This window comes from Centruroides sculpturatus, unplaced genomic scaffold, assembly GCF_000671375.1.
Source record: "Centruroides sculpturatus isolate CEXI.00-Female unplaced genomic scaffold, Cexi_2.0 scaffold117, whole genome shotgun sequence".
Lineage (NCBI taxonomy): Eukaryota > Metazoa > Arthropoda > Arachnida > Scorpiones > Buthidae > Centruroides > Centruroides sculpturatus.
In genome coordinates this window covers 237,288-257,586 of record NW_019384308.1, presented here as the reverse complement: position 1 = coordinate 257,586, position 20,299 = coordinate 237,288, and the positions used below count along the sequence as shown (strand labels likewise).

The 20,299-nt window shown below is 30.6% G+C and overlaps 2 protein-coding genes across 6 annotated transcripts in view; one reads left to right on the top strand and one right to left on the bottom strand.

Moving 5' to 3' along the window:
* Positions 1–5,633: 5,633 nt before the first annotated feature.
* The window catches only part of LOC111620157 (sialin-like), a 59,456-nt gene continuing 44,790 nt past the window's right edge, over positions 5,634–20,299 (top strand). The window contains exons 1-4 of the mRNA XM_023362040.1: positions 5,634–5,694; positions 6,298–6,408; positions 6,545–6,625; positions 10,277–10,334. The gene's annotated coding sequence lies outside the window, so the exon portion shown is untranslated. The remainder of the gene's footprint in view (positions 5,695–6,297; positions 6,409–6,544; positions 6,626–10,276; positions 10,335–20,299) is intronic.
* LOC111620198 (sialin-like) lies at positions 6,139–19,896 on the bottom strand. Of its 5 annotated transcripts, none has more exons than XM_023362107.1 (13): positions 19,808–19,838; positions 14,157–14,226; positions 10,492–10,570; positions 9,400–9,850; positions 9,061–9,263; positions 8,758–8,988; positions 8,507–8,690; positions 8,299–8,432; positions 8,075–8,224; positions 7,873–8,005; positions 7,650–7,805; positions 6,533–6,618; positions 6,139–6,406 (listed from the first exon to the last, which is right to left on the bottom strand). In XM_023362107.1, exons 4-13 carry the CDS (start codon positions 9,434–9,436, stop codon positions 6,239–6,241), a joined length of 1,482 nt encoding a protein of 493 aa, XP_023217875.1. In that variant the 5' UTR covers positions 9,437–9,850; positions 10,492–10,570; positions 14,157–14,226; positions 19,808–19,838; the 3' UTR covers positions 6,139–6,238. The 5 variants fall into 5 exon arrangements, with proteins under 5 accessions (XP_023217875.1, XP_023217867.1, XP_023217882.1 ...); XM_023362099.1 differs by lacking the exon at positions 19,808–19,838 and adding an exon at positions 16,230–16,755; XM_023362114.1 differs by lacking the exon at positions 14,157–14,226 and having other exon boundaries at positions 19,808–19,896.

The following is a 20,299-nucleotide window of genomic DNA, read 5'->3' as shown; positions in this document are numbered from 1 at the left end:
TTTAACACCGATGAGTCATTGTTTACACAGCTGGTGTTGGATTTCCCGGGACATTCTCATAGACGTCTCGGGAGGACAAGGGTTTATTGTCCTCCCGAGACGTCTATGAGAATGTCCCGGGAAATCCGACTCCAGCTGTTCTCAAGGTCATCCAGCTGTGTAAACCAATGACTCATCAGTGTCAAATTTCACAGAAAAGCGAGACAAAGGAAAATAAAATTTGAAGCTTTTTCTTCAAAATTAATGCATTTCTTTCGTTTTTTTCAGTTTTAAGTATTTTTTATGTTTAATTACATTAATATCAAAAATTGCTCGGGCGTAAGGAATTAAACATATTTGTCTGTTTGTACAGTACAGACAAATATGTTTATTGACGAAACTTAATATTTATGGTTTAATATTTCATCCTTCATAACATAATTATCTAAATACCGTATATAAAATATTTTTATCATATTTTTAGTCTTTTTCAGCAAAGTTTATCATCACTTTTTATCAACCCAAATTTATTTTATTTTTAATGCTTTGTTGTATACTATGGCCGAAAAGTTAACAATTTAGTCTTTGCAATCATTAACTATCTCATTCAAATACTGTATTGAACATTTTTAAATTCCACTATTTTTGTAAATGAACAATGCGTCACAATAATGTAATTTACGTTCACAAGTGTGCCTGGAATACACGAAAATCATAGTGAACTGATTTAGGGCCAACTTAAACTTATAAAATTAGTATTTTTAGTAAAACTTTTTAACTTGATTCTGTTAATAATTCTTATGTGGTAAACATAAGAATTATTAACAGAATCAAGTTTAAAAGTTTTACTAATTAAACATAAGAATTATTAACAGAATTAAGTTAAAAAGTTTTACTAAAAATACTAATTTTATAAGTTTAAGTTGGCCCTAAATCAGTTCACTATGCATTATGACAGAAATACTCGATCCGAAGTTAAAATTTTATGCTAAATCTTACAAATGGAACATATTGTCATATATAAATTTGTAATAGTCACTTACCCATAACGTCTGTTCAAATTTATATTTAAGTTTATAAACTCAAAAGCGGCCTTACAGCAAACATAAAAGCCTTACTTCCAAATTATTCTGGCAATAAAAATTCGAAATTTGCTCCTAAAGTCCAAATTGACTCATTAGATAACGTTTATATGTCAATATCAAAGTCAAATATGTCAAATAGTTATTTGAAACTCGCAGGAAAACAGGAAAAATACCAAAATTAACAAACATATTATTATTATTATTATATATCGATATAACAATATCGAAAATTTTGATGTTCGTTATACCGGATATATAATAATAATATTAATAATTCTGATATTTGTTCTTTATTGATCCTCCTCATCTTTACTTCCATCTTAAATATGCAATCGTTTTTGTAAAATAGAACGAACAATTAGTTAGAGTTACTTATATAGATTTTGTGGTTTAGCTTATCTTATCTTTACTTACATTTGCATGATGAAGATATATGAGAATTTTTAAGTAATATCACTTTCAGATTATAGGCTTTATTTGGCATTTCAAGAATTATTTGTATTGGATAAAATTTAAAACTTTTTCTTAATGCTAACACTTAATTACTCGATCGGAAGTTTAAATGAAGTTCATTTGTATCTTATCTTTGAACAAAGCATAAATCTTATGTGGTAATTGTTTACATCTTAAAACGCTTTGTTTAACAAATCAACTAGTGATGAAAAAGTATATTTATTTTCTTGATAGGTAACCAAAATGAAAAAATAGTGATGTTTGTGATGTGAAATATAGTAAAATGGATTCTTAATTTTTTTCTAAGTACAAAACCATTAACCATATTTCTCTCATCTAAGTATTTTGTTCATATAACTCCATTTTCTGGGCCTATAAGAACACTGAAATCGAGACAAAGTTGTCATTCTCTCGTGACAAACGCCAAACGGAGACGTCACAAATATCAAACTGCTTCGCGACAAGGGTCTTCTCCATATTGTGGCTGTTGTTCGTGCCAAAATTGTGAAATTTGGATGGGAGGTGATTCAGGATACAACCTATAGTCCAGACCTGGCCACTTTTTTTTAATCCTATGGGAAAATTTCTGGGCCAGCAACACTTCGCATAGGACTACAAAGCGAAATTAGTCGTGCGAATTTGGCTATACCTTAAAAAATGGAGTTTGGCAAATCAGGTATACTAAAACTGGTGCAAGATGGGTAAAATGTCTTGAGGAACACCGTTCATACATTGAAACAATTTAAACACGTAATTTCTTTCTGTATATTTCACATTTTGCCTTGCTGTTAAATTATTCGCAAAACAGTCCCTGTGTCTTAGTTTTTTTATCTCTCATACTTTGTAATTCATCTCATATTGCTTGCAATTCATTTGCACCCCAAATGGCTGGCTAAGTAGAGTTTTCCGGGATTTCATCACATGTGTAATACCAAAACGGTACAGTACATACATTACAAATTTGAATACAGAATATAAAATGAAATTTTCTGTCATTGGATCTTAAATGAGCTAAAATTTATTAATAATGACTTTACATAAGACCATTATTAATAACGTTTCATTCATTTATTTAATAGAATTTGCGTGAATGAAACACAAGATGGCTAATCAAAATTATTGTTTTTAATTTATACGTAATGTCTAAATCAAGAATAAATGTAATTTTTACCAGTTAATGATACAGTATTCTCTTTATAGCAATCTTTTATATCAGGGTCAACCTGTTCGGACTCAAAGAGCTGAATTTTGACATATTATACGTATAATTCACCTCTTTTTCCTTACAAAAGTTACCAAACTAAACTGTTCCGTCCAACAGTTGCCGGGTGAATAAAACCATTGAACAATGGTCGTGAGTTCGTCCCTTGCCAACAGGAGGGTTACGTGAGTTTTTCGGGTTTTGTTCAAGTTTGCGACATATAAATAGGGGCCAGTTTCCTATAGAAAGTCCTCCCGAGAAGCATCCCTCGGCAGATCGCCCACGTGTCACGTCGCCGTATACATACGAATAGATTAAATTCTTCCCTGTTATATGAAGACATAAAATGTTGGAAAATTGTAAGTAGTGAAGTATTTGAATAAGACAGCAGTTTAGTTTTTACGGTGGTTAACTGACTTTTGAACTACTTTTTATATCCTTCAGATAATTGTAAAAACTCTAGTTTTTTATCTATTCTGGACTATATTCTTTACAAGATTAATAATACAATATGGAATATAACAAAATTTATACATATTTTTCCATGTTTTTAATTTAGCTGAGATTATTATTCCATTTGTGAATTTCCACGAAAAAATAAAAACAAATTGCATAAGCTTGTAAAATTAAGAAATTTTATATTGTAAAAAAATTATCACTAATAATTAAATTGAGGAGTGAGCATAATAGTTATAGGCGTAAATTGGCTTGAACATAATATGATAACTTGATAAAATTACAAACAAATCATCAGTAAAACAGACCCATGTTTGCGTAAAATCGTAATTAAACACATTTCTACACTTCACACGCTATCTTAATCCTAAGATTTAACACCTTTTGATGTTTTCACTACTTAGTTGATGCTAACAACTGCATTTAATCTTTCAAGTTTCATGATATTTTAATGTTTTCGTAACTTTATAATGACAATTTATTTCAAATTTACTTATTATGAACTCCTGTAATAAATATTATATGATAGAAAATATGTTTTGTATATCTTATATAACAAACACATCGTGTAATTTCTTCGTCTTTATTAGCAATAAATCTGTAAAATATCTAGTCTAATCTTTAAAAAATAGCTAAATGGACTTATATATTTGTACTTTTATTAAGGGGGATTAGTAGTTTTCTAAATTTGATTTATCTTATCTTTTATTATAATTTTTCGCAATATTTTACGATAAAGAAAAGGTGAAACAAGCAAAGAAATTAACACACAATTAGAGGGCATTTCTAAGCTTTGACAATATCAAAGTCTTATTCTTTACCAATTCCATGCAGTGTTATATGCAAAATTCATACGATGTATTAGAACAGTGTTTCTCAACGGGGGCGATATCGCCCCACGTGGGCGTTTTTTCATGTTGAGGGGCGATTAGTAACAATTTATATTTTGGGGGCGAAAAACAATTTTCTGGGCGATATAGTGAAACATTATATTAAGAATAATTAGATATTTTATTCGTTATATCGTACAATAATTAAACAAATAACATTATACTAGTCACTAGTCTATTCATTTTCTTAGAATTTGGCATTAGCCTTGGCCCTGGGCATCGGAATTTTGAAGTGAAGGGGGCGATACTACGTTGAAGGGGGCGACGTTTTGTTAGAGGTTGAGAAACACTGTATTAGAACAACTGCGTGTATGCCGCCTTTATTGTGTGTGAATAAATTTACATTGACTCACTCGTTGATTCACTGTTATGAAATCTATGGTTTTGTTTGGTTTGATGGGATATGTTACGCAAAGCATGGGCGCCCTGTCAAGGTAGTAGGCCTACCTCCAGGGAGAACTTTCTACGGAAAACTGGCTATTTAGGTGTTACTTATTTGTAGAAAATCCGTCAATCTCTTGGGTCCATCAGTGGTTTTATCTACTCGACCACTGATAGACTCAACAAATCTACGAGTAAACACAGACTTCTTACTGTAAAAGTAAATGATTCAGTAGAAATGCTTGAAATGTTGAATGTTATATTTCACCAGGAGTGAAATTTAAATGTTTGGACGCCTATAAAACAAAATGCTGCGAACGAAGCATTTTAAAAAGTAGATAGATGATAATGTTAAATTTTTAATATCAATTTACTAAAATTATTTGAAATTGAGTTTTACCTCTCATCTTAATATCAAAATTACAATAGAAATAATCGATACTTACATATATTTTATTGATTTTCCGTGTGTAAGGCTTTTATATAAAGTTCTTCACAAAGGATTGTTGTAAATTACAAAAATGTTACAGCGTTTTTAATTAAAAGTTGAACCAGGAAGTTATATTTTAATTCTGTTTACTTTTTTCATTTTGTTTTAGAACAGTCTAAATAAAAGGACCCAGTGGCTCATCCAGTGCATACTCCCATTTGAATATATTTTAGAACCGAATTGTATTCCTCAATTTCGGATATATAAAACTGAACGAATATTTGAACTACTATAGTAGTCTTCCTTGACTGTTGCTCTTCTCTTTTACTCATTTAAGAACTTCAAGTTTGAAGACAGAGGAGGATCTAGGAAGAATGAATAATATAATAAAAATACAGAAAATTCTAGTAGATTGGAGCCATAAGAAGGAGACGAATAAAGTTGAAAAATGCTAGACACAGAGATATTAAAAGGAACATTTTGGTAAAATTTTTTATATTAAGTACATTGTAAGTGGAATTCAATATGAAGTTATCTCTTTATAGGCCTATATTCTTGTTATTGATGATAACTAAATACAAACATAATTTTAAAACACGCACAAAGTGAATTCAAAAGCAAAATAATTAATAATTAATTTAATAAATTTATTTTACAGCAATATGAAGATTTGTGATAAAAATTCAGAATTATAATGAAAATGTGTAATAAAATATTGAAGTAACCAAATTCAGAGAAAATAATAATGAATCGTTGAAAAAAATAGTATAGCAGTTAGAAAAGTATAAAAAACAGTCAACTAATTAAAAATAAATTACGGTAAGATTCACTATACACCGGAATAATTATTTACATAAATGGAAGAAACAAGGACCCATAACAAGTTAAAGTAAAAAAGAATAAGGATGCAAACTTTACAGAAAAATGGATTAATGTGGAAAAAGAAATTATTCAATTGTTACAATATCCCTACTAATTAAATATGAATAATCAGACTGAATAAAACGAACAATGTAGTGAAATAAATAATTTAGGAAGTTACAAGGTTTAGTTTTTTTTTTGTTATGAAATTTTGTTATCCATTAGTTTTATTTAAATTTTGTTGACAGAAGTTAAAAATGAATCAATTGTTTATAAAATTCTCGATCGAAGGAATATTAAAAATTTTTAATTTTTAGATAGGAATTCATAGTTTTCCCTTCTTTCAATATGAATATTAACAATTACGAAAAACACTCGAACTTATAGTTAAAAATATTAAATTTTATTTACAAAATGTTGTTATATTCTCACACAGTATTGTTAATTTTATTACTTTAAATTTAAAATTTAAAAAAATTTATAAATTTGGCATTGCAACATCCTATTTTGATACGGAGACAACTTTTTTCTCTTCTTCTGCTTCGTCCGAATCGTTATCAGCCCAAGGTTGCAATTCGGCTGAGCCAAAAACCAGGAAGATGACCATCCCCAATAAACAAAATCCCGCCGAGAGATAGTAGACGTAACTCCATTGCACCATGCTTCCTTGCTGTAAGCAGAATTAAACCATCAATCAAATTTCATTACAATAAGAATACATTAAGAACTTTCGTAATAAATGAAAATTTTATGAAGTTTTTATAAATAAGCTTTTTTATCAATAAAATTTATTTACATTTTTATCTAGGAACAGCCCAGCTATATACGGTGATAAGAAGCCAGAAACTGCAGCCATTCCATTAGTCAATCCGAACAACGGCCCTGAAACGTAAGAAATATTATATTTGTAATTGTTTAAAACTTAAGAATAAACAGAAATATGCTTATTTTACAATTCATGTTACAAACTTCACGTTTATATGGTTGACCGAGACGTATATCGTTATCTTAAGTTCGTTTCTAACATTGTTTTAAGTAATCTCGAGATTTATTGTCTGTTTCTTTTAAGGTGAATTATCACGAATACGAAACGTCTTTATCATTTGCAACAACCTTGTCAAATTTAATATCATTAACTCTCTGAGTCGATATTGCAATTTTATCCGCAACTTCCAACGTATTTTAAGGGTAAAGTTGGAAAAATTTGAGAAATATTAAAGAAAAATACTGGAGGAATTAACAGGATCTTAGTGAAAATAACAACGGCTCTTGTACGACTTTCCCATTACTCGAATAGGTTAAGGAACCAGCAAGTCCGATATTTTTCAATCAATTTCTAAAATTTATCTTTTGGGGTAAGAACGAGTGTTTAAAAACGTTGGTAATGACAATAACGAGTAAAATTTCATTAACTCTGACCCCATTCGAAATACGAACCTACACTTACTTTCCCCTTAACTCCAAAATGGAGTATAATTAATGCCCAAGATAGAAGTGTCGTGCCAAATTTCAAAATTTTTGATCCACGGATCTTGAGATATAGAGCGACATACAGACCAACATACCTACACATACACACATATTATATATATATATAAAGTTATGTATGAAGTAAGGCCTTCAAAAACCTACGAAAATTTTCACGGAATTTCATGAAGAATAGTAAAAGAGTTAAGGAAATTCCGATGAAATCGAAGTTTCTTGAAGTCTTTTTGAAGTTTTTCAGTTTCTTCCTAAAAAGAAGTCTAAAGAAAACAAATTCGTGAACAGAAAAAATAAAACAATCGAGGAATATGTAAAGTAAAACTCTGAAGAAAATACAAAAGGAAAATTGAACAAATTGAATAAACTACATACAAGTTTTCAGTTGCGGAATTTTAACATGTAATGAAGTAAATATAATTAATGTGTACCTGTATATTTAGGTGCTAAGTTCAGAATGATTGAGTTGTCACCGCCACCAACAAGACCCATGAAGCCAGTTGTCATGACGAGTATTATTATGACGTTTGTTGAATCACATCCAACCAGAGGAATGCATATCATGCATGCACTGGTTCCTATAATAGCTAAATAATACAATAACTTAATTATACTCGAATCATTATATTGTATAATTAGAAAATTTACACTTACAAAGTGTCTCGAAGCCTTTTCTGACGTTTGTTACGCTGAAATATTTACGTTTAATAAACAAATCTGATAAGTAACCAGATATAATGAGGCCAAACGTATTCGCTGAATACATGAATGCGTTTATTAAGCCATTCTGTTAAGAAATAAATTTATTAATCTGAATTTTTTTCTAAGAATATTCATTAAAATTGGCAGACGTTACCTGCTGTATTGGGAAATGCAGGATATTCTCGAGATACGATGGTAATTTTGATAGAAAGGTATAGAAACCCCAAGCAAACAACATTTTTACAATGCACGTCGCCCATACTGGTACAGATGTTAAAATACTCTTCCAAGGAATTTTCTGGTTCTGTTAAATATGCAAAATTATCTTAATAAGGAAGCACTGTCTCAAAACCTTATAAAACTCAATTTACAATATACCTTAATATTATTAGTATTATTATTCGAGTTTTGTTGTATATGAAGAATCTCTTTTTGAGTAATGCCGGAAAATTCTTCCGGATAATCATATACAAAAAATAACAAACCGAGGGACAAAACACATCCATAAATACCTGAAACATAATAAATGTAATTGTTTAACATTGGTGAATAATAATTAACTCTATGGAAAAAATTAGATAATTACCAAAAACGTAGAATGTTGAAGGCCAACCACCCGAGAAACCATATTCACACAAGTAACCAGACAGTGTCATGGAAATTATGGAACCAACTAAATTTCCACTCACGCAAATAGCCATTAATGTACTTCGTTCGTTAACTGGAGACCATCTTGAAAGTATGGTAAATCCTGATGGATACGTCAGTCCCTAAAGTTAATAGGAAAAAAATTACTTTGAAGATATTAAAAATTTAAATGTGGTTTAAGTAACTTACCTGCAACACTCCTAAGACAACTCTCTGACATGTCAAGGCCGCTACACCGAGTTCGGCTAGAAGTGGTGTTATCGACAATAACGCCGACGAAAAAAACACAGTAATGACGTAAGTACGCTTAGCACCTAAAAGATGAACTACAGAACCTCCCAAAAACTGGAAAATGACATAACCATAATAGAAGCTTCCTAAAATAATTCCTTGTTCGGGTTGACTCCAAACGAATTTTCCCTACAGTAAACAAAATACAGTGATTAATCAGAGGAACCCTATGTAATGTATAATGTACGATACGACACTCACTTCTCTATAATTATACGTGATATTTTGATTTTCAGCACTATCAGGGCATTCGTGAGGTAGAGTATTTTCAGTTTCGCTCATCTCGACCGCCGAATTATTTACCATGGCTACAATAGCTACGTTCAGCACGACTCTATGAGCATACATCTCCATACATACCAAAAAAATAAAGAAAACCAACACATATCGTGCAGGTAAGATTTCTGTAACAAAAAAAAAAAAAGGAAAGACGATTTGAGAAAGTGAGAAAATAATGTTACGCTCCAATTTAAAAAAAAAAAATCAAATAATATTTTACAGCGTAGATAAGAGATGTATCGAATTTTATAGGTTACTTACTGTATAAGGTTTTTCCTTCGCGTACGTTCTGCTTCATTTTGAAGTATGAAGCTTTCGAATGGACTGGTGTCACTTTTGTATAGAAGCTTACGTCACTCAGCTTTCGTAATTTTATCAACTGTATTATAATTCAGCATCAGTGATATATAACCTGATATCTACGGTCCAAATCCCGTTTCGACAGTTTTAAATTTAAATGATACTACCAAAGAAAATGGATTGCAACTTAATTTGCTTACGTCGAAACCATTTACGTATATGTAGATACATTTTTTTTTATATGTTATAGATATTTAACATTGGAGGAGTGTCGTTTATATTTGGAATTTCTTAATTAATGGCTTATTATTAAATGATGAAGTTTTTTGGTGGTCAGTCTGAGTAGACAGTTTGTTTAATATTTTGGATCGAGTTACTTGAACTGATGTCCCCTCTCTTGTTTAAGTATTATCTGGAAAATTCTGCTAATTAAGAACATGTGGAATGAAATTGGCTATTTATAACTTATATAAATTTAAATCGTTATGAAAGTTTTAAGTTTTACGAAATTATTTGTATTTCGGATTCTATACGCGAAACTGACTCATATTTTAAAAAGAAAAAACTTAAATTATATCACTGGTTAAATTGATTATTCATTCTTTTAATAATTTCTTACATAAAAAATATCTTATAATTTTAGAAATATTTTAGAAATATAAATTAGTTTAAATGTAACATTACTAGATTAGAAAATTGAAATTAAATTGTTGCCAATACTTGAGAAATTTTTATAGGAATTTACATTAAGTTGTTGCTATGTATGTATGCTGACTTAAAAAAATTATAAAATTATTGTATCATTTTGAGTTAATATTTTATTTTTCCTCCTCTATAGAATTCGTTTGTGAACTAAACATCTAGTGTATCCTCCGTTCTGTTTGAATAACAAAGATGTAAGTAATTTTTCTGTAATCATAAAATTATAATTATCTTGATAACATTATCAAGATCTTCGTCATTAATCTAAAGTCCACAAAACAATTTTATAAGTAAATTTATACTATTTTTCCGTACACGAAACACGAACGTAATTAATTTTATGTACATCACCTTACAGCTGTTCATTCTCTGTAAACGTCGCCATTCTGATTTAAAACGGGATGAAGCTATTAAGTAGATTGGTGGCTTGCTACAGAAGAAATATAAAAATTTACTTGCATAAATTTTATATAATGAAAGTACAAATTTTTCCATCTCAAACACACGAAAATATGATATAAATTTCTTAAAATTTTCGTTGGAAATGCAACTTCTTATGTAACATTTATATTACAAGAAATTATTTGTCAATTTGCGAGATTTCATTTTAAAATTCAATTAAATTTTAATAGACTATTTAACTTTTTTTCGTGATATAAAAGAGATTTCTCCCCTAAGAAAGTGTCAACGTACTATTTTAATTAATACATGTGCACATTATACACTTGTACATTTGTCATTTTATGTATTACCATAACCCGAATACAAATTAATTAAGAGAATGCCAAAAATAATTAACTTATGCTACACGATATTAAGTGTAATTAACTAACTAACGATTATCCTACATTATAACTAAGTTAATTCATTGTTAAGAATTGTGTTTATTTTTCAAGAATAATTTGAAATGAAAAATCTAATTATAATTAAAAGCGAATTTGATGTAGAAAATTCATATTTTGCATTCAAAAATTCATTTGGATTCAAAATAAAATTTAAAAAAAAAAACATTTTATTCTTTTTTTAAAAAGAAATAGTTTATTTATTCGTACCTAGGTGGCACTAACAGTATATATATATAGCTCAGTAGAATGACGTCATATTTCACACGGAGGTTTCTGTGGTAGAATTTTATTCGAAACAAAAAAAATGTCCGCTAGAGCGGTAAATGGCGCTGCAATATCGTAGCGGATAACTTAAAATGTCTCAAAACTTACGACATACACGTTACACACAACAATGCTCGCCATTATCGAACTTATAAAAGAGGCAAAAATTCGATAATGGAGAAGAACCATTTGACCTATAAATTGACACTGCTGTTGTCTGTCCGTCCGTCCGTCCGTCCGTCCTTAATCTCGAGAACAGAGTTAGATCGATGGAAGCCGACACCAGTTATGGAAAGCTTATTGACAATAGAATCTCGATTAACTATATACGAACTTCCGATGCAAACCGGAAGTCACGGTATTTCAATTCAAAAATTTTCCCCTGAAAGGAGTTAGATAGATGACCGGCACGACTCAATTGCTAACAGGAAAAGTATGATGTACAGAGGCAAAACACTTCTAATTCGAGACATAGAGCATATATTTCAAATTAAGTAAATTAAAAATATGATTAAAATTGCAGCCTGTATTGTGACGATGTCACAATAAATATTTGCTCGCTGGATCATCACTTCCAGCTGTTAATGCGTTATAATGTTATATCGAAGATTTTAAAATGTAACAGTGATATAAAGAAATACAATATCAGTCTCTGTGAATTACGTTATTGTCTGTGCAATCTGACATCATAAGTAAACTTAATATTGTAGAAAAATTTAAAGTTACTGACAAATCTTATCGAAATCTCTANTGTTGGTGTCTATTTTGCTTAATATCTCACAATAGGGTAAAGATTAATAAACAAAATTTGGCATGGTGGCTTGCATATGATGATCATTGATGCTATTAAATTTTGGTGGTAAAAGGTCAAGAGGGTGAGGAGAAAGAGGGAGGTCACGTATCTCTAGAGGGGTAGGATGTAATGAAGATTTTTTTGTTAACACTTACACTTTTTCATCAAACTCGCCCCTACTTTAAAAATTTATATTTTTATTTACTATAAAATGCAAAAAGCTTAATTTTGAGGGTAAGGATGAACTTTATAAAATATTCTAAATGCCAATAACGAGTAAAATCGTCATTAAGTCCGATCCTACTCCAGATATACACGACCCCATTATCTCCCCAACCCTCGACCTTTAACCGCCAAAATTTAATAGCATCAATTCCCTAATACACAAACTTCCCTGTAAAATTTCAAAAATTTTCGACAAAAAGCACAGGAGTTATTTAGCTTCAAGCAGGTTGAACAGATTCTTGCCATACACACAGACGTTGACGACACATGATGAGCTCCATGCCTCCTAATCCGCTAGAGCAAAAAGTGCTCCCCTTACACTATCTTATTACACATTACATGATCCCGAGCAACAAATACATAGTATTACATGCCATTATACTTTGAATATATTTGAATAGATTTTAAATAATAATCACAAATAAATATACAGTATTAATTAAATAATGGCAACCTTTAAGAGCTCGCTTGTCAAATCCAATGCAATGTTGAGAATGAAATGTTTCGAAAAAATAATAAAATACGGATAAATAAAGTAATTTTTGCTATTTAGAAAGTAAGTAATATGTTAAGTAATTTTAAGATTTCTATATTAGAAAGTTATATAAATTTAATATATTTCAAGTTTGGATTAAATGTAATAGCAAATAATATTTTTAAAGAATTTTAAGTGGAAATTTTAGAAAAATAAAATTTTGGTAACCAGAACGTAATATAGCCTTGCAAATATTCTTAAAATATGGAATACTGAGTTAATTTTTCGAGGAAAAGAGAGAATGTTAAATTATTTACATTAGTTTTTCAGTAAAAATAAATTATGTAATGTTTGAAATTAAAAAAAAATACAAACTTCTGATCTATGCAATAGAAATATCTTCGATTTTTTTCCTTTTAAAGTTAAATAATAATACGTATATGCTGCGTGTTTCCTGTAAGAAACATTATTATAAAGAGAATTTTATTAAGTAAGGAATTCATACATCCAAATTCAATATATTATGAATCCCATCCTATAAATCAGGGGTGGCCAACAAGTCGATCGCGATCGACCGGTCGATCACGAAGTCAATTTTGGTCGATCGCTCGCGATGTCTTGAATTAATGTGTTACACTTGTAACCGAACGTAACGCGCAAACGCAAATGTAGTGATATTGGACCATCGCGTCTTTCCTCAGATGCGGTTTTGTCGGTCCATGTGCTATTCATTTGCATACTGTTGTAAAAGGGAAATAAGAAATGTAGACAAAGGATCGTAAAACCAAAAAAAAAGGTGGGAAGAGGGACAGAGGGAGTAGTCGGGACACGGTAGAAAGAGGAAGGGTGAAGTGGTGGTCCCCGAAAATTGAGTTTCAATTTTTATTCTGTTTACAATGTACCTTTTCTTCATGTTTTAAATTAAATTGTGGCTTTTCTTACCTATCTAAACATAGTATGCATTTCACACCACCCCCCCGTCACTTAGACTAACCCTACGACAACAAGTCGATCGCGACACATTTTTAAGGTAAAAAGTAGATCTTCTGTACATAAAAGTTGGCCACCCCTGCTATAAATGATTCATTATAGATTCTCGAATAAAATTATTGATATACAGAACTCTGCGTAATTTTAGTATCACTATCTCGCTTTTTAAATGCTGGATGCTATAATATATATAAATGCGTAAAGATATAATAAACATATTGTAAAGATGATTATTGGTTGTAAAAAATTACAGAGATGAAAAATAATAGAAAAGCTAATTGTCGTTCTACAAGAAAGGAGTGAATAAGAGAAAAGTCATGGAAACAATGATAACCAAGAAACACTCATATCATTATCTCAATGCAGAATCAAGAATGGGCAAAATTAATTTTAATAATACTAAATTAAGAAATCATCATCTTACCTTCGTTGAGAAGCCAATAATTCCAGTATTAAAACATATCTGATATGTATCCAACATATTTATTATGTTTCTAGAAAAATAACAGTCGATATCAATATGATATATCTTAAAGTAACAACTATATACTCAGTAGGAGGTCTCATAGTGAGTTTTATTTATTTTTTTAAATTAAGTTTCAGATTTTAGACATTGTTACTATTTTTTGCTATAACATACTAAATATACAATATTTATTTAAAAATTACATAATACTTTAAGTAATTAATAAGATCGAAATAGTTTTAGCCAGTGTTATTGTGGTATATGTGAAATAAAATTTCAGAATCTCGATACTTTATAACAGAAAATCTTTATAACAGAAAATCTTGGAAAATTAATTATATGGCTAATAATATTTATAAACTAACAAGTTAGATAAAATATAATTTACAAAATTACATATTGGATCCATAACAAAATACAGTGGTACCTCAGGATACGAAATTAATCCGTTCCGAAACTGAGATCGTATCATGAAAATGTCGTAAGGTGAATCATCTTTTCCCATACGATTACATGTAAAACCAAATAATTCGTTCCAACGCGAAAAACATACTCAAATTAAAGCCAAGTAATACATAAAAAAAAATAACTGTAGTAAGAAAAACAAATGAAAAATGCGAACTAATGTAACGTCGTATGGTGAGTTTTTGTTCGTATCGTGGAGCAAAAATATGTTCGAATTTCATGTCGTATCCTGAAAATTTCGTATGCTGGGGCGTTCGTAACCTGAGGTACCACTGTAGTTATAATTTAAACTATGATTCATGAAAGATTTTATGTAATAATGTGTATAACATGTTAGTAATACTATAATCTGTAAATTTAACAATTTAATTCAAGGTTTAAGTTAAAATGTATGTATTTAACTTTAAACACTTTTATAAAGTTTACATAAATCATTACTGTATACATCATATAGGCCTATATATTACAGTAGACCTAGTATACTTACTAGTAGACTTATGACATACATTATAGCTACGGTGACCATATTTTTTGGGGGAAAATAAAGGACATATCGAAGAAAGAAAATAAAAAAAAATACCTTATAAAATTCACAAGTTTATACACTATCCGGAACCTGTAACCACTGGTGTGTGATGCATATATACTGTATATCGCTGTTGACAAATGTTTTCGAGCAATCTCTTTGCTCTTCTTCAGATCGACTGGAATTCCCTGGACAGAGTGTATTCTATTTGTTGGGATCGTGTGTCAATTCTGACGGAGTGGGTCCTTTCTGACATGCACGGTCTTGTGGTGGGGGAGGAAGTGGCGGGTTGGCATTCAACAGTGATTGCCAGGCCAGAGACAGAGTCAGCACTTCCTTCTGGTTAACGCACGTGGTTAGCTGGCCGACACTGTAGATAGCTGTGGCCTCTAGCCACCTGAGATGCTCTTGGTGAGGCATGTTGATGATAACAGTAGCTTTTTCGAATCGCGCTTTGACTTTGTATGGGGGTAACTTGTTCAATATATTATTAAAAAATTTTTTAAACTTTGCGTCGAATTTACAAAATAAAGGACAAAATGACTATTTTATAAAATAAATAAAGTTAGAGGACAGAGCAATGAAATAAAGGACTGTCCTCTTAAATAAAGGACGTATGGTCACTGTAATTATAACCACAATACAACACCTTAAGTTGCTGTGAAATTTATTAAAAAACGTAACTAACTGTAACTAACGTTTTCAGCCAAATCTATTGGCCATCCTCAGGTTAAAAGAGAAAAATAAACGTATTCTAAAATATATTGATATAAATTCGAATATAAATACAATGGAACAAATTTAAATACAAAATTAACGTAAGAAATATAACATAAAATTTTCATACATGCATAAAAAAATAAAAATATTATAACAAACTATACATACATAAATACATGTACAAGATAAATAAAATTAAATAACAAACTATTATGACATTATATAATAATATCGTATATAATATACGAAAAAAAAAATGCAAGAAATGCATAAACAAAAAATCAAGGCATAAATTATGAGCTCTCAAACTTTTTAATTACCGTAAGTACTTCCACGCAGATGGTAACCCTTCAGCATCCCTAGCATTAATGCACGTATCATGCAGCTTGCTCTTATAAATTTCCATCTTTTTTGCGCTCATCGTCAACATCGGGAAGTACACGGGCTTAACAATATTTGCTTCCTCCCATTTTACTACGGAGCCCTCAGCCTGCGCCATCTGAGATAGTATTGTGGTATTGGATCCCTTACTGACATTGTATTTGTGCTCTCTCAATCTAACTCCAAAATTTCTTGTAGTAACACCAATGTAGTTTTTCTTGACACCTAATTCCATGTTTTCATATGGAATCCGGTACACTACAGTCTGTAAAGAAATTATAAACTCAAGTGAAATTTCTCTGTGTTTTAATTTCTTTTCATCCACAGTTCATTGTTGCTATATCTAATGATTTTAATTAGTGTTAAGAATTTATAATGAAATAAACAAGTCTTTGTATTGTATCATTTTAATAAACAATCAAAAATTTTAATTGTTACAATTTTTTGTTGTAAACAATTTATAAACTCAAGGGCGATTTAGAACGTTTTTAATACTTTGTGGACCCTCCCTTGTTTTCAATTACCTCCACAACTCGTTTAGGCGTTGAATCAACCAGGTTTTGAATGTCACTTAGTTTAATTTTGTCCCAGGCATTATACAATGCAACTTTAAGCTCATCGGATGTGTTGTATTGTTTTCCATGGCGATAAACTAATGCCACAAGTTGACTCCAAAGGTTTTCAATGGGATTAAGGTCTGGACTATGTGCTGGCCAAACCATAACTTCAATTTTTTCACGTGAAAACCACTTTGTAGTACTGGCTGACTTGTGAACAGATGCATTGTCCTGTTGATAGATCCAGTCTTGACCACCAATGAGAGGACCAAATGGGATTAGATGTTCATATAAGATAGCTTGGTACATCTCAGAATTCATTCGCCCATTAATAAATGCCAAATTGTTTTTCCTTCATATCCGATTGCTGCCCAGATCATTACTGAACCTCCACCTTGTTGTCTACTGAATTTGACCCTGGGATTTTTTCTTGTATCATGCCAATAATATGCTTGGCCATCCGGGCCATCCAGGTTAAACTTTTTCTCATCTGAGAAAACTATTTTTATCCATTCAGTTGTCCAATTAACATGATCTTTTGCCCATTGCAGCCTTGTTGACCGATGTAACTCTGTAGCTTTGGTTTGGACTTCAATTTCCTAAAGTTTATTGTTTTATTCTTTCTCAAGCTTTTCTACACAGTTTTGTGGGACACTGGAGTTGGTAAAACTGCAGCTATCTCACGAGTAGACAATGATTCATTTGTTGCAAGACTAGCAATGCGGCAATGGTCATGAGGCTGCAGACTTGGTTTTCGTCCTGTACGTTTAATTTTGTTATAATTGTCACCCTTTTTTAGTACATTTTGTACTGCAGTTTGAGATCTACCAAGTTTTGAAGCAATTTTTCGAGTTGGCCATCCTTTTCCCTTAAAGAAATAGATTTTTCATATTTCACTTTCAGTTAGGGTTATTCCCCTTGGCATTTTTGTCACTTTTTTAGTTTGAATTCTCAGACTCACCCAAAATGTTACACATACTAATTTACATTACTATTACAGTTGAATGGATTGTTCCATTCAACTGTAATAATCAGTTTTCACCCTTGAGTTTATAAATTGTTTACAACAAAAAATTGTAACAATTAAAATTTTTGATTGTTTATTAAAATGATACAATACAAAGACTTGTTTATTTCATTATAAATTCGTAACACTAATTAAAATCATTAGATATAGCAACAATGAACTGTGGATGAAAAGAAATTAAAACACAGAGAAATTTCACTTGAGTTTATAATTTCTTTACAGACTGTACCACTCTTCCTTCTTTATCAATGTTGTCCTTGTCATTTCTTAATATCTTATATCGGTTGGGACCTCTCTTGTAAATTAATTTGGATTTTTTGCGCTCTGAGATTTTTCTCATGATGGCTTTCTTACTTCTATCGTAAGTGAACTTTGTGATTTATCTATATCGCCACATGGAGCCTTTGTTAACATGCGCATTTTCTCATTACTGACAGGCATTTCAATAACATTCATGCACACAATAGTCTTAAGAATATATAAAACAATAATAGATAATGCTTCTAATAATTCGAATGCCATTTCTTTGCTTAATAATAGTTCTGAATAATTTAACATTAATTTTAAATTTCAGAAAAAGTTTGTCCAAATTAAATTGATTTTTTATATTTGCAATTTATAAAATACATTTCTCAAAACAAGCAGAGAATATCTTTTCTCGGATTTATTTTATAACACAATCAGTACTCTTCACCCAAGTTTAATGTTTTAGGTCTAATGCATCGTGTTATTCACGAATAATTTCTGAATAACTATCATTGTCCACGCTAAGCGAACTATCGTTATAACGATTGAGAGAAACAACACACGCTATTAGTATTACTTTGTCTTAAATTGCATCAAAAACTAAAAATCTGTAAAACAATTTTTAGCACTGATCAGAAATTCTGTAAACAATTCTATGAACGATTGGCTTGTCTCCTACAATAAAACAAACACACCCAAGAACACAAACGTACTGACACCAAGAATCACAAACTCTTGCTAGGACAAACAAAAACAATGAAGGGCACGAACCGAACACCTGCATCCACGAACTGAAGTAATACGATGCAAACCACATGTTGAGTAAGGTATCGAGAGAAAGCAAAACACACGTTTACACAGAATTAAAGCGAGCAACCTTAATTAATATGTCACGGAAGGAAGTTTGTCGACATTGCAATATCCTCCATTGAAATGTATACGGTTAAAACGGCGAAACTTTCACTATAAGCCACTTTCATACTTTACTATAAAATGAAAATATGCCTCTATATTGCCATAGAAGTGCATATTCTCCCGACTAAGCGAACTCACTCCCCTAACTTTCCCTAACACGAATCTAGATTTACAATGATAACGTCATACTACCGTATTTTTGGCTTTTGTTCTATTTCAAGACATCTAGGGCATTTTTCTCTCTCTCTATCTCTCTCTTTCGAAATTCAACAAGTAGAAATTAATGACTTTAGTTTTGAGTAAGATTTTATAAATTTTCAAAAGCATTCATTTATCCTCAAACAATTTTAATTTTCATAATTCATCTGGATTGACTAAATTTAAATCAACGAGTCTTGATATTAATAAATTGAGGAACATCGAAGATTGATTTATTCATGCCAGTCCTTTGATTAGTAAAATAAACAAAAACTTTAATTATTTTTAAAATCGAAAGGATAATACTACAATAAAAATTTCCAGTATATTTGCTTGTTTTAAGTTAAAATTACATTGACTTATCGATAGTGGGTACTTTCTCGTTTTATATCGAAGTAGTGATCTTAAATTCTAAATAAAAAAACAAAGAAATTAATAATAAAAGAAAATCATTGCTTATTAGATATGAGGAATTTATTCTTTAGCTGTTATAGCCTTCAAAATGAGACTGGAATCAAATAAACATTTTAAATAAAGTAAAAAAAAGGCACACAAACTGACGGTTACCACTCACCATATGCAAAGTTTTTAGAATCTAACGTTGTCAAGTTCCCACCACTTTGTGCCTAAGTGGCAAGCAGCTAAATAAGTGACCAATGACATAGTCTGTTTCATATAAAACAAACTCTATCATTGGCTTGCTTACTTAACTGCTTGACACATAGGAGCGCCTTTTATTTATAATTAATTTTCCATCAAATTTTATTATTAAAATATTGAATCGATTGTAAGAAGTAGAATTATCCGAATTTTTAGATTATAAAAAAGTTATAGTATGAAGAATATGATAGTCTACGATTTTCATAAATGTTTTTATTTTAAATAATTTCACATGGGGAACGAGCAGTGTCATTTCTCAGAGAATTATACTTTAAACTCGCGTAGTAAACATTCATAGAGTTGTCAAGATTGGTGCATAAAAGCGGAATAATTAAGACGATATAGGGCTATAAACAGTAGTGAATTTCTCATTAGGGTCCACAAGGCCCGGGCCTAGAATTGGGGT

What these genes read in the sequence shown, in the direction of transcription:
- LOC111620198 (XM_023362114.1), bottom strand. Translation starts at nt 9,436, where the DNA reads ATGAAGCAGAACGTACGCGAAGGAAAAACCTTATACA. An exon ending in TTGTCTTAGGAGTGTTGCAG is followed by an intron (nt 8,691 to 8,757) that starts GTAAGTTACTTA and finishes TATTAACTTTAG; the next exon opens with GGACTGACGTATCCATCAGG. An exon ending in ATAATACTAATAATATTAAG is followed by an intron (nt 8,225 to 8,298) that starts GTATATTGTAAA and finishes CATATTTAACAG; the next exon opens with AACCAGAAAATTCCTTGGAA.